Below are 15,710 nucleotides of genomic sequence, written 5' to 3' on the forward strand. Positions count from 1 at the left end.
TGAGCATCTATATACAAAATGTCAGTAATTTTCTACATGTTAGGTTATTATGTCATATCATTGTTACATAAGAGTATATTATCTGTAAAGCAGTACCCACAAAAAGTGAACAAATAAAAAATAGATCACTTACTAGTGAGTCTCTTATAACTTCACTCTTGTAAAAAGCTGCAAAGAAAGAAAGAATATATTCTGATTTGAGTACCTGCAAGTGTTCATCAATAAAGTGAAAATTTAAGCAAAATATGAAAAGTAATATGAAAGGATCCGGTAAATAAGTTAAGCATAATAATTGTCAAGAAAGTTCATTAAGGCAGAATAAGTTCAAGTCTAAAATTACAGTGGGGGTTAGTTTATATCTAGCACACATCAACAAGGAAGACATCACTTGGTTTAAATAAAAAATTAACTCATGGTATATACACAAATATTATCATTTGTAATAGGGACATTATCTTAAAAAGGACAAATCTAATGATGTCATCCAAAGTGAATGCACAAAGTAAATGATTTACCAAAGGCAAATTACTTGATTATACCAATCTAGGGGAGGAGAAAACCTTCAAAGAATAAATGACTTTATCAAAGGGATCTCAGCTGTTGTATTGGTGAGTACTTTTAAAAACTAATATATTAGAGAAAAAAAACTACTGTATATGTACACTAGAGAGGGAGCATAGTGTCTTTTTTGATAATCTGACATAATCAGCAATCATTTTTTGCCAAGTTTGTAAATATATTATAATAGCCCCAAAGGTAACAATTACATTTTCACTTACATTACAAAAAACAGAAATAAAAGTGGACACCAAATTGTGTCGAGGATTACAATGTAACAAATTGTATCTTGTATGGTGCCCCTTCTTCCCCTTTCAGCCACTGCCTACCAAAAGGACTGTGAACATCACTGGTTATGACAGCTTTGATCTTGCCTCATGGGGCATAAACTCTGAGCAAGTGGCTGCTGCAAAGTATTCTCATGGCTAATGGGCTCTACCAGCAATTCTATACCAACATCTAAGATGTTATTCAATACTAGGAGTGCAAGCCCCCCTGTCGCCTTTGGCGCCCAACCCCCAGTTGCAGCCAGTCTGACGCTTACATTGTGAAGAGGGGGACTAAACACATCCCAAGGAGACGCGGTCGCTCCCCCCAAAACCCCCTCTTAAACGGTGATATAATGGGAAACACATAGTTTTTTTTTTTTAACCTCCTCTTTGCTCGATCAGCTGCTGGCTTGCTGCTGCTGCCATGCCACATGAACTACATCTTGCACGGCGCTTAGAACATTTAAAAGCCTGTACAGCAACTGTGCTACTCTTTGTCTTTTATTTCCAGCCACGGGAGTGGTTAAATCTCTTGCCACTCTTGGTTAAGTCTCGTCTCGTGGGACATGAGTTTTTGATATTTTTTAGTTTAGAATTTAAAAATGGAATACGAATCTGAAAATCTAATAACGTCACATTAAAGCTCGATAAATTCTGAAAAAAATGATACCAAACACATATGTGTAGGTTTTAAAATAAGCCCGATTTAAAGTGTGACAAAAAACGTGACATAAAATCATTGCACTTTTAGGCTTAGGATTTATATATCATATATATATATATATATATATATATATATATATATTACTGCACCCCACTCTCGGGGAATCAAACCTCGGACGTCAGTGTTAGAGGTTCGCCTCTAATGTTGCGCCACGGCGTGTGGTTTGTTCATTTGACAGCATGTAGATCGGGGTAATTACATTCATGGCATTCGTAGTCTGATTCACAATCTGATTGTATAGGTGGTTACCTACCAGGTAACGCTTGTGGTTGGTCAGCAAGTCGGCTAACATCCGCCACGGTGCCCTCTTTCAGTTGCGAGAAGCAGATCATAGAATGGTTGAAAATAGTTTTACTGTCAAATAATGCAAAGAGTACGCGACACGTGTTTCGCCCTAATTCTGGGCTCATCAGGTGTACACACTCACTGCACTCCCTCTCGGGAATCGAACCTCGGACGTCAGCGCTAGAGGCGAAGCCCCTAACGTTGCGCCACGGCGTGTGGTTCGTTCATTCGACAGCATGTAGATAAGAGGGCACTGTGGCGGATGTTAGCCGACTTGCCGACCAACCACAAGCGTTACCTGGTAGGTAACCACCCATACAATCAGATTGTGATTCAGACTACGAATACCTTGAAAAAAAAAAAAAAAATTATATATATATATATATATATATAGATATATATAGATATATATAGATATATATAGATATATATATATATATATATATATAGAGAGAGAGAGAGAGAGAGAGAGAGAGAGAGAGAGAGAGAGAGAGAGTAGATATTGCTGATCAGTTGCAAGGTGTAAGAGGAGTGCATGGCTGGATGTACAAAAAGTGTGCATGGCAAACATAAACTGAGGGAATGTTTTAATTAAAACATCTGATCAAATTGTAAATTATTCCTGATTGATTATTCCTTTCTGGGGTTCTGTAGGTTTGAGTATGGATTGGAACTCAATTTTACCTTTAAAATGCTTTTCTTTTCAATGATATTTATGGTTATACATGTTTATGGCTGGGTTTATGAAAACCATAAACCAATATTACTTTAAGGTGTTTGTAATTATTTTAATAGTTCATTGAAGGGCACATATTAACATTTTAATATTTCAAAATTAAAACTTTAATTAAAAACAAAAACAAATGGGATTGTTACACCTATTTCCACAATTATTCAAACACAAATGCAAATACATATAATTTTGCTGCCTCTACAGATACAGATACAAAAAATACTGGCCTCTCTGCATATTCCTGATCTCTTCATTGTTATTACCAGCCTTTATGGTGTATAATAATAATAATACATTTTATTTATATAGCACTTTTAATGAGCCTAAAGCAATCAGACATAATTTCAGTTACTTTTAAAACCAACCAATATTCTAACTACCTCACTTGACCTTACCAACTTTTATCTATATTCTCCAGGAGCATGCACACTAGAATTGCCACCATACCTCCTCTCTCAAAAATGTATACATGTTACAGCTTCCACTTCACACACTTTTTCATTTCCATCTCAGTGACTTTTACAGAAGAAATATCTACTATCAAAATTTTTCACACCTACTGGATTTTCATGTCAAGCCATCACATTAGCAGTTCTATTTAATACTTAAAGCTGGTACACTATATCAATTTTCTGATGAATTTCAGTCATAGCCTTCATTTACACAATTTTAAGAAAATCACAGTGAGTTTTGGACAGTTGCAGCATGTGCCTATTACCTTCAGACATTCACTGTGACACCACTTGTGACTCGGGCATAGTGGTAGATAATAACAAATAATAATAATGTAATAGCTAATACAGTTATCGGCTGACACAGTAAGACTAAGTTAGCATACCATCGTATAATGGCTGTGTTACAGTATCTAAAATTGTAATTAATTATAATTCTAGGTTTCACTCAAGATTTTTCATGTCACAAGGTGAGCAATGACTAACTGCAAATGGTTTATAGTTATGACATGATTCTTAAGTTATGGCTTTGCTGGCTTATATCATCTGGCTAATTACTTATCCCAATTGTAAGAACTGCTTAACTTGTCTAATTTGAAGAACCACTGTGAATTGCTCCAAAGCATTTTGACTATGTTTCTCATTGAAACCATTGTTTAAAAAAAACTATATACACACACACAATATTGCACCCCCCAAGTCATTGAATGCAGGTGTTCTAATCACTTCCATGATCACAGTTGTATAAAATCAAGCACCTAGGCAAGCAGACTGCTTCTACAAACATTTGTGAAAGAATGGGTCACTCTCAGGAGCTCAGTGAATTCAAGCGTGGTACCATGATAGGATGCCACCTGTGCAATCAGTCCATTCATGAAATTTCCTCGCTACTAAATATTACACGGTCAGCTGTTAGTGGTATTATAACAAAGTAGAAGCAATTGGGAACAACAGCAACTCAGCAACGAAGTAGTAGGCCACATAAAATCATAGAATGGGGTCAGCGCATGCTGAGGCGCACCGTATGCAGAAGTCGCCAACTTTCTGCAGAGTCAATAGCTATAGACCTCCAAACTTCATGTGGCCTCCAGATTAGCTCAAGAACAGTGCATAGAGAGCTTCATGGAATGGGTTTTCATGGCCGAGCAGCTGCATCCAAGTCTTACATCATCAAGTGCAATGCCAAGTGTCGGATGCAGTGGTGTAAAGCACACCGCCACTGAACTCTAGAGCAGTGGAGACATGTCCTCTGGAGTGACGAATCATGCTTCTCTGTCTGGCAACCTGATGGATGAGTCTGGGTTTGGCAGTTGCCAGGAGAATGGTACTTGAATGACTGCATTGTGCCAAGTGTAAAGTTTTGTGGAGAGCGGATTAAGGTGTGGGGTTGTTTTTCAGAGGTTGGGTTTGGACCCTTAGTTCCAGTGAAAGGAACTCTTAATGCTTCAGCATACAAAGCCATTTTGGAAAATTTCATGCTCCCAACTGTTGGAACAGTTTGGGGATGGCTCTTCCTGTTCCAACATGACTGCGCACCAGTGCACAAAGCAAGGTCTATAAAGAAATTGTGAGCGAGTTTGGTGTGGAGGAACTTGACTGGCCTGCACAGAGCCCTAACCTCAACCCGAAAGAACACATCTAATTGAGATGAATTAGAGTGGAGATATGCGAGCCAGGCCTTCTCATCCAACATCAGTACCTGACCTCACAAATGCTCTCCTGAAAGAATGGTCAAAAATTCCCATAAACACACTCCTAAACCTTGTGGAAAGCCTTCCCAGAAGAATTCAAACTGTTATAGCTGCAAAGGGTGGGCCAACTCCATATTAAAGACCATTTATTAAGAATGGGATGTCATTAAAAGTTCATGTGTGTAAAGGCAGGTGTCCCAATACAGTGAAATACGTTTAACGCGAAAACGCTTAAGATGAAATATCGGTTAACACGAAATAATACAACGGTCCCGACAAACTACTATGTATTTTCATGCATTTTTTTCTCTTAACACGAAACAAAAATCGCTTAACACGAAAAGATTTCCCTTCTGGGAAAGAACAAAATACGGAAAACACCAGCCGCGCAGGCGAGATTTAAGAGGGGTGTGAAATGAAAGAGAGGTGGTTTCACATGTTTCGTAGAAAGGAGGCAAACTTGGCTTTGAAATACCCTCGGAATAGCCTGTGACAAGAGCCAATTTTGTTTATCTAAGCTACTTTCACCCTCCACCCCTACAAACGCCACACAAAAACATCTCATCTCTCATCAATTAGCTTTGGAATTCGGTGACGAGTACATCGCAGTGTGAGTAAAAATCAGTGAGTTTGGTTCGCTTTTTTTTTTCTATTTTAGAAGAATTTTTTTTACGAGCACAATGGCAAAGAGCTCAGGGGGAAAGCAAACTGCTATTTCACTTAAAATGAAGATGGAGCTTCTTAAGGCTGTTGATCAAAAATAGAAGACGAAAACGGAAATCTGTAAAGATTTTGATATTGCTATCTCTACATTATCAACAATACAGTAATTAAAAAAAAAAAAAAGAGAGCAAATTACGGAAATGTTTGAACGGAGTAAGTTTGAGCCAGAGCGAAAATGAATGAGAACGGCCAAGCACGAGGATTTAGAGAGGGCTTTACTTGTTTGGTTCAAACAAGCGAGATCTCAGAATGCTCCAATTTTTATTAAATACATGCATATATACATATCTATGTAAATAAAATATACTCTAATAAACTTAATTTTGTTGAATATACTGCATGTTTTTTTTTTTTTTGTAATATCCTTTAACACGAAATTCTTGTAACATGAAAAAATATTTCAGTCCCCTCAGTTTCGTGTTAAACGATTTTCACTGTACTTTTGACAATATATACTGTAGATTAGGGCTGGGCAAGTTAACGTGTTATTATCGAGTTAACAAATTACTTAACGCCAACAATTATTTTATCATGCCTTAACACAGTTTTTGTTATTATTATTTTGAAAGCCTCAGTCTTGCTAGCATTCAATAGAGATCAGTGATCTTTTTGTTACAGCACTTTTCAATACGCTTTTGCTAGAGGGAAAGTTAGCTTTGTTGATTCGACTTCGATTCTCTGCGCGTGCATGAGTAGCGAAGAGCGAACAGCTTCTAAAATGGCATGTGGAGAGATACCAAACTGAATGCTCAAAGAAAAATAATCCATGGATGACTTTTTTCGTATTATCGATGAATCGGATTCTGATATGTTGAACTCCGATTTTGAAGCAAGTTATCTAGAGATGTAGATAGAAAACAAAAGTGAGGTACCAGCATTAGCTGATTGGTCTCCAGCTGATCATGCTGCTGAACACATTCATGTAGCTGATGCACCTATGGCAACGTTTGCCTGGGCGGACAGACACTTACGATGACAGGAGGTACAAACCATATTGCACTGCCACCGCCGTGCACCTGTCTCACAAAGACAGCCAGCTCACCATGCATTCCTGCTGGCCGTCAAGCCGCCCCCCTGCGCAGTCACTGTTTATTGGAAAAAGTATTAGCCCTCAAAAGAGCTGCTACTGACCATAGACTGTTTATGCTGCTCCCTGATAAAAGAAAATGTTTCTGCTGGTATCTGTTCAGATAAAAAAGAAAACAGATTTAGAAATGTTAACTTGCTGTTGCTCAGAAGGTGCCTGTTACAATGTTATGATCGTGGCTCTGGACTCTGAGGGTAATTTGTTTTTCTATAACAAACTAGATAAAACGTTAAAGCTCTGGCAGTGGGAAATAGCTTTTGTTTTATATTTGATTTGATTACATTAATGTTTAAGTTGAGATTTACAATAAATATTTTAACTGCTACTATAGAAAGGGAATACTGCTGTTAAAAGGCACCTTATTTGTTTAAAGTGTTTGCAAATCAAATACACGCAATACACTACTTTTGAGTTCATTATTGAATTTTGTGCATAACAATGCAATTGTTGTGATTGTCTGTGATTAATCGCAATTAAAAATTTTAATCGTTACCCAGCACTATGGGCTGCTGTTCAATTAAAAAAATTCATTGCAATTAAACGATTACAATTTATAGTGAAATCAACTGCATATTAATCATAATTGATTGTATTCCCTTCAAGCATATTAATATTAATATAATAACTCTGTGATTATTTTCTAATAAAACCAGTTTTAATTATCAATTGACTATGCATATTAAAATATTTTACATAGTTATTTACTAGAAGTTTTGTGTAACAGAAATAACATTCAACGACAATCAAAAACCCCCATCCCCACGCCTCAGGGGTTGCTATAACAGTTTGAAAAATCAATGCATGTGGTTTGGACTGCTACAGTATATTGCAGGACAACATACCAAAAGCACTAACAATTATACAAATTAACCTTCAGCATAAATAGATGCAAATATTAGCATGATCAATTTGCAATAATTATTGCCCAGTTTTCTTGGCTACAATATACAACATAATATAGGTTAATGTAGGCTACAGTATGAAACATACAATTAATTAAACAACAACAACATACCATGTCTGCGTTGGGGGAGTGAGGTATAAGGATTTGAGTGATTCCACTCTCTGTCATTTACCCTTGAGCTGCTCGGACATGGGTAGCATCTGCACCATGCTGGTTCAGGTCAGATATCCATCCATGGGTGACTAAAAAAGCTCCACAGCAATCGTATTCATCACTAGGGACTGTGATGACCCACTACCATTCTGTCTTGCATGAAGACCAATACCTCGACAGCTTCTTATGTTTGGTGGACAGACTGGAATTAGCAGACATCACTGCATATAGCATCTGGTTCTGGACATTCTGCTATATTGTGCAATGCGACTTTTGTTTCCCTTACAGACAATATTTGAACACAGCATAATGGAAAGGAGGACTCCACAGGCAGTGCTTGTCCATCTGCAACATTAGTGCAACATGAAAATGAAACTCATTCACTTCACATGCATAACCTGTGAAGCGCTAGTGTATGTATAAAATTATGTACACTTGTGCTAGTCCATCAACCTTGAAATTGCTGTACTGTAAGCTGACTCATCCCCACTGCTGATGAAACTCACCACTGTTGTGTCATCAGCAAACGTAATAATGGTGTTAGAACTATATTTAGCCATACAATACTGAGTCAGCAGAGTGAACAGAAGAGGGACGAGTATGAGCCGGGGGGGAGGGCACCAGTGCTTAGCATATTGGTATTGGAGATGGTGTTTTCGATGCAAACTGTCTGTGGTCTCTCTGTTAGGAATTACAAGACCCAGTTGCATAGGGAAGTGTTATAGCCTAGAAGACTCAAGTTCCCTATGAACCTTTGAGGGATTTTGGTGGTGACAGCTGAAGTCAATGTCTTTTAACCAGATGGAACAGGGTCAGGCGGCACAGTGGCGCAGTGGTAGTGCTGCTGCATCACAGTAAGGAGACCCGGGTTCGCTTCCCGGGTCCTCCCTGCGTGGAGTTTGCATGTTCTCCCCGTGTCTGTGTGGGTTTCCTCCGGGTGCTCTGGTTTCCTCCCACAGTCCAAAGACATGCAGGTTAGGTGCATTGGTGATTCTAAATTGTCCCTAGTGTGTGCTTGGTGTGTGGGTGTGTGTGTGCGCATGTGCCCTGCGGTGGGCTGGCGCCCTGCCCGGGGTTTGTTTCCTGCCTTGTGCCCTGTGTTGGTTGGGATTGGCTCCAGCAGACCCCCATGACCCTATAGTTAGGATATAGCGGGTTGGATAACATGGAACAGGGCCAACTGAACAGTAGATAATATGGCATCTACAGTAAAATGGTTCAAGCAATAGACAATCAGGAGAGGATCATGTGTTGGGGTAAGTCCGGCATTCAACTGCCCAAAACTAGCCTCTTGAAAAAACTTAGTGATAACAGGTGTGAGCGGTATAGGGAGATAGTCATTGAGGCAAGAGACAGAGGACTTCTTCAGCATGAGTACAATGGTGGGGGTTTTGAACCAACTGGGGGTGACTGTCTCAGCCAAATGCTAAACATATCTATCAACTAGTTTGCAGATTTGCCGAGTACTCAGCCAGGCATGTTGTCTGGTCCAGCAGCTTTCTTTGGGTTTACAAAGTTCTTCTCATGTCAGCAGTGTACATAACCAGTTCTTCCTTAGGAGGGATGAACTTCCTCGCAGGTATGTCGATAAGGGCATCAAACTACGTGCTAAAGTTATTAAGAACGAGGGTTTTCAAATTAAGTCTTGGGGACCCACTGGCTTCAGGTTTTTGTTCCATCCAGATTCAAAATCGGTGACAAAATATGATAATACTGACCTCATTTAATTAGCTGGTATTTTTTTCCTCTTCTCTTATTCTACATTCAGAAAAGTACAGCAGCAAGATTTTTACATTTATAAGACATTTAGAAATATTTCTGTTTTTGCTATAGATTTAAATGCTTCTCTCTTTTGTTGATTTCATTATATTTTGCCTTTTCTCTGTGCAGTTTGCACTTTTCATTGTATCTTATACATTGTCTTATGACAATTAAAAACGAGCAGAGCAGACACCCAGGCAAACACTGAAACGTGAAAGGCTGAAACTACTTTAACATCAGACCCACTAATTAGTAAATAATGGATTAATGAAACAATTAGAAAACCTGGAAACGTAGTATGAAAATCAAGATGAAAATATTGTTAAAAAATACATTATTCCCATATAACTGCTTAGTACACTTTAATAACTTTTTTTTTTTAACCAATTAGTTTTCTAACTTCTACATTGTTCCCAAAACACAGAATCTACGAAATAACATTTCACTTAATTAGCCCAGATGTCCAATTAAAAACAAAAGCTGGTTGAAACAAAAACCTGCAGCCACAGTCGGTCCCAAGGACTGGGTTTGAAAACCCCTGATTTCAAACATCTGGAAGAGAAGCATTACCACTCCAGACAGTCTTATAGTTTGTGATGGCATGGTTTGCCTGTCACATGAGCCATGTATCTCTGGTGTCCTGAAAGTGGCTTTGATTTTCTGACCATACTCTTGCTTAGCTGCTTTGATGCCACAATAGGTTTGCCCTTGCTGTCCTGAGACCTATTTTGTCAACTGGTCAGAAGACCACATTACGGGCTTTTAACAGTGCATGTACCTCCAATGTCCCCCACAGTTTCTGATGTGTACATATTCTGTTGGTCTTTGAGACAGTCACATCATCTATGCACTTGTTAATGTAGCCAGTGCCTGATGATGCATATTCCTCTAAGTTGATCTGATGGCCATAGGTGGCAGCTGCTCTAAACATGGCCCAACCAGCGTGATCAAAACAGTCCTACAGAGTTGAAATAGCCTCAGGCTACACCCTGATTTGTTTAAGAATTGGTTTGGACAGTTTAAGTAGTGTTGTTTATGCAGACAGTAGCAGAACTGAAACTTGATCAGAAAAACGGAGATGTGGGCAAGATACAGCTTTGTAAGCATCATGAGTGTTAGTGAACACAATGCCTAGTTTGTTCTTTCCCCTGGTTGGAAAGATCATGTCTTGTAAAAGTTGGGGAGAAATGTCTTCCAGTTCAGATTATTAAAATCTCCATCCACAATAATAAGACTGCAGGGATCCGTGGTTTGCAGCTCAGCACTTATTTAGAATTAACTCCCATAGGGATGTAAATGACCAAAATGAAAATAACAGTAAACTCTGAATCCAAGTCAAAAGGATAGCACTTCACAGTGAGACAAGGAGCAGTGGCTTGACTCTTTTGGAGCATTTCTACAACATTCGTTGTTGACATAAACACACAGATCACCTCTGCGCTCCTTACTGGCTACTGAAGAAGCTCTGATAATACTGAAAACAAAGTTAAAAACGGGTGCATGGTTTGTACCTCACGGTGCCAACTATTACATGTATTGTTTGTATAATAAATTTCTAAATACAAAACTGAAAACATTACTTAATTCTAATCTGCAATGAAATTAATACACAAATGTTAGTACCTCTAGATATTCTGTCATTGTCACACAAATGTAGGGTGAAGTATGTATCCAATAATGGAGATCCATTCTTGTTGACAATGTTCCGTGCTGCAATGCTACGAAGGTGACGCAGACGTCTCTAAAAAACACAATAATAATAAATGTATTAGGACACACAAAAACTATATAAAGACATGAGTGGTTTAATTGGACATCTGCATAGCTGATCCGTCTGATTAAAAGTTTAAAATGATACAAAAGAAAACACTCATGAATCTTTTTTTAAACTATGGCATTAGTGAAAGTGTCAGTTTCATTTCTGGAAATTCATCAAAAAGACGTTATAACCAATCAGCTTATATGTTAGTAAGAAAGTATTAAAAAAAAATTACAAGCAGAGTACATATATAGCTTATTATGTCAGAATTTTGCAACACAATAGGTTTTAATCATAACAAATTAAAGCAAATATTTCAAGAGAAATTCAACTTTGTTTTCCGTTATTCACTTTAAGGAATTCTTGCACCACAAAGTTAGATTAGCATAGTTAAAAATGTATGCTTTTTATTGAATCAGGAATTACTTTCAGCATTAGTAAATTTACATTATTTCTATTTCAAGAAAAGGCTTAAAGCATAAAATTTACGAATTAACATCAAATCTAAGTCATGAGATTCTCAACCAGCTTAACGCTTTAAGTAAATCACATTTATGTAAGTATTTTCATGGCAGTAATTAGCTTAAAAGAAACAATTCAAGTTAAGTCATTTTAAAAGGCTTCTGTAAAAGGAAGCTCTCTCTCATACACAAAGAACTTCTAATAAAGAAGAGTCATGCAATCGAAACAACCTATCAGAGTTATATGTAGACTGTTTGTATAATGTTTTTCTTTGTAAATAATACCATATTAATAAATACAATAAATAATATTGTAGCTTTGAAGATATCACTGGGATTGCATAATCAAAATGAAATACAATATACACATTGCAGCACCAGTTTAAATTTAAAGATTCCTAAAAGAGGCCAATGATGAGTATGTTATAGATAGATAGATAGATAGATAGATAGATAGATAGATAGATAGATAGATAGATAGATAGATAGATAGATAGATAGATAGATAGATAGATAGATAGATAGATAGATAGATAGATAGATAGATAGATACTTTATTAATCCCGATGGGAAATTCACACAGGTTCTAGCCTAATATATAACAGACTAGGTTAAATATTCTTTAGGGCATCGTAAAAATTCTGCTAACATTAAGCTGGAAAACATGTATTTTTTGTGTGCTTTTTTTTTTTTTTGTATATATACTAGTAGAATTACCTGATGTTGCCCTGGTGACATAGTGGAGAAAGGTTAAAAAAAAATAAATTACAAACTAGAGATTACCAAACTTAAGAACATACATATTGTTAGTATTGGACAGCATCTACAGTATGTATATAATATTATTAGTTTGTCCTTCAGTTACAATGCAATAAATAACTGTGAAGACAACATGGCCCTACATAAGGTGACTTGGTGCCATGGCAAAAACAGTAAGGGAAATGTCTGATTACAGGAAAAGTGAAAGTGGCACATTGAACTAGGCAGGTTGAACTGGGCGAGTGGGATGATTGTATTGAAAGCAGAGCAAAGGTCCAGAAACAAGATCCTCACATATACCCCTGGCTTATCAAGATGTTGGTAATGAGAAGTCAAGTAAAATGACACCTTTTATTGGCTAACTAAAAAGATTACTATGTGCAAGCTTTCGTGGCAACTCAGGCCCCTTCTTCAGGCAAGATCTGCCTGGTTAACACGGTACAACACCCTAGTACTAAAAGTGTTGGTAAATAAAGATCAGACCTTAATTCACTGCATCATCCACAGACCGGTTGGCTCAGTATGCAAACTGAAATGGGTCCAGGAAGTCTTTTGTAGCATTCTTGAGGTAATTCAGAATAAGGCATTCAAAGGTCTTCATTACCACAGAGATTAAAGTTACTGGTCTGTAGTCATTTAGGCCTGTGACCTTTGATTATTTTTTTGCTATTGGAATGATGGTGGAGGTCTTGAGGCAGGTAGGAACAGTACAAAGATCTAGAGATTGGTTGAAAATGTCTGTAAATACTGTGGACAACTGGTCTGTCTTTCAATGCGACCGTAAAAACTGATTTAACTGATTAGCCAGACTGGGATCAGCAGAACTGTTTGATGTTTGTTTCTTGTAATTAGCAACCCATTTAAGGCCTCTCCAGACTGATGCACTGTCATTTACAAACAATTGTTCCAGCAGCTTATGGGAGTACTTTCTTTTCGCAACTTTGATCAAGATACTATATATTTGGCTTTCTTGTATTCCTCACGATTGCCAGATCTAAAAGCATGCTCTTTGTCCTGGCACAGTCATCTAAGCTCTGGGGTGAACCAAAACTTATCATTTCTAAACTTCACAATTGTTTTTGATGGAATCTTCACAAAAACTAATATATGAAGTTACAGCATCAGTGTATTCGTGTATGTTGGAGGTGGCTGTTTTGAAGCCACTCCAGTCTGTACAGGCAAAGCAGTCCTGAAGCTCCTCAATAATAATAATATTTTATTTATATAGCACTTTTCCCATGCTCAATGCATTTATTGCCTTGCTGGTCCACTTTCTAATTGTTCGTTTTACTGACATCACAGTCTTAAGCTTTTATTTATAAGCAGGAATAAGGTGAATCATGGAATGGTCAGAATTACCAAGTGGGGCATGGGAGAAGGCATGATGGGCATCATTTAACAGCTGCATAGTAGTAAACCACAGAACAGATTAAAAAGAAAACTCTGTTTAAGTACCTATTAACAGCTCAATTCGTCAACTTTTCCAGCGAGCACATCAGAATGACAGTGGTTGCCACTGATATTCAGAACCTCTTCCTATGTACTGTATATGTTATATGACTTTGCAGGGTGACAACAAATTTAACACAAAAAGACAGACAAAGACCCCCAGTGTTGCTACGATGATCACATGGTTCCTTGTGGCCCTAACCTGGCCAGATTAAATTTACCTCCATGCAGGATAATATGCATACTTATAACTTTTATTAAATACTTTTTGATTTGATGCGTCCACATTGTTCGTGAGAGCTACAAGGAATCCACATTGTTTGTGAGAGCTACAAGGAAAAAATGACAGCAGATGCAGCAACACACTCATGTGCACTGGATTTTCCAAGTAATGAATTTCGAGGAGAGGTTGGTTACATGCGTGTCTGAATGATGAACAAAGGGCTGAATATGATGCAGCAGTTCATTAAAGCACAACACAAACATCCATATTACTAAACGAGAATGGTAAACCGGATATGGATGCAGGGAGATGGGCCGTGGACGCAAAACACGTAGTGCGCAGGCGCCACACAAAGCCCCCCACCAAGCAACGGAAAATAAGAAATGAGGCGCCGCGCCCATAGCACACAAAAAAAATGAGTCAGACGCAGGCGCCACACAAACCCATGGCACACAGCGCCACACGAAGCCCATAGCACACGAAACGGGACACACACAAAAATGAGGATTCAGACCCACGACACACAAAGCCCCCCTTCACTAACAGAAATAAGAAATGAGGCAACGCGCCCCCAGCACACCAAAAACAAAGGAGTCACACGCAAGCGCCACATAGCACACGAAACGGTACGCACACAAAAACGAAGATTCAGACCCACGACACACAAAGCCCCCCTCCACTAACAGAAATAAAACATGAGGCAACGTGCCCCTAGCACACAAAAAAAAAAAGGAGTCAGACGCGAGTGCCACACAAAGCCCATTGCACACGAAACGGGACAGACTACGGACATAGCACACGAAACGGGACGTACACAAAAAGGAGGATTCAGACGCACGACACACAAAGCCCCACTCCACTAACAGAAATAAAAAATGAGGCAACGCGCCCCTAGCACACAAAAACAAGGAGTCAGACGCAAGCGCCACACAAAGCCCATAGCACACGAAACGGGACAGACTACGGATTTCACACACTAACATAAATAAGAAATGAGACACAAAGCACCCCTCCACTAACAGAAATAAGAAATAAGAAATGAGGCAATGCGCCCATATCACACAAAAAAGAGGAGTCAGACACACACCCCAAAGTGAAACGGGACAGACTACGGACTCCACACACGGTCACCCGCTCAAAAACGGAAGAGCAACCAAAAACGAACACTCGAGATCATACAAAAACCCCACACATACGGACAACACAACATATTTGAATCAGATTATCCCCGCCTAACAGTGAAACGGGACAGTCTAAGGAGTCCACAAAACTTCACAAATCAAGCCCGAGATAGTACTGAAAAAAAGGACTCACACCCCCACACCACAGTTAAACGGGACAGACTACGGAGTCCTCAAAGGGTCACACATCAAACCCAACATATTACAGAAAGAGATTTGTGTTTCGGAAACGGCAGATACTACGATAGAAGCATTCGCCTACAACTCGCATCTAAAATCAACGTACAGACTATACAGCACATTCCACGCACTTCTAAAAAGATGCACGCCGACAAACGACGTCATACATAAACAACAAGAGACTGGACTACAATACATATACAGGCGCGACACCTGATGGGTAATAATACGAAGAAACGAACAGTCCGTATTAAACATACATCATCTAAACACGTTCAAACTATACAGCATAGGTGAATCTCATTACAATGATGCACTATTAACCGTACAACCACAGAAAAGGCTCCATATTAACAGT

The 15,710-nt window shown here is 38.5% G+C and overlaps 1 protein-coding gene across 1 annotated transcript in view; it reads right to left on the reverse strand.

Annotated features, from left to right (window-relative positions):
- uvrag (UV radiation resistance associated gene) overlaps positions 1–15,710 on the reverse strand; it is a 339,167-nt gene that overhangs the window by 309,989 nt on the left and 13,468 nt on the right. Inside the window, exons 2-3 of the mRNA XM_028800118.2 lie at positions 10,964–11,081; positions 134–168 (exon numbers count right to left, since the gene is read on the reverse strand). Of these exons, the coding sequence (XP_028655951.1) occupies positions 134–168; positions 10,964–11,081 (153 nt within the window). The remainder of the gene's footprint in view (positions 1–133; positions 169–10,963; positions 11,082–15,710) is intronic.

This window comes from Erpetoichthys calabaricus, chromosome 4 (assembly GCF_900747795.2).
Source record: "Erpetoichthys calabaricus chromosome 4, fErpCal1.3, whole genome shotgun sequence".
Lineage (NCBI taxonomy): Eukaryota > Metazoa > Chordata > Cladistia > Polypteriformes > Polypteridae > Erpetoichthys > Erpetoichthys calabaricus.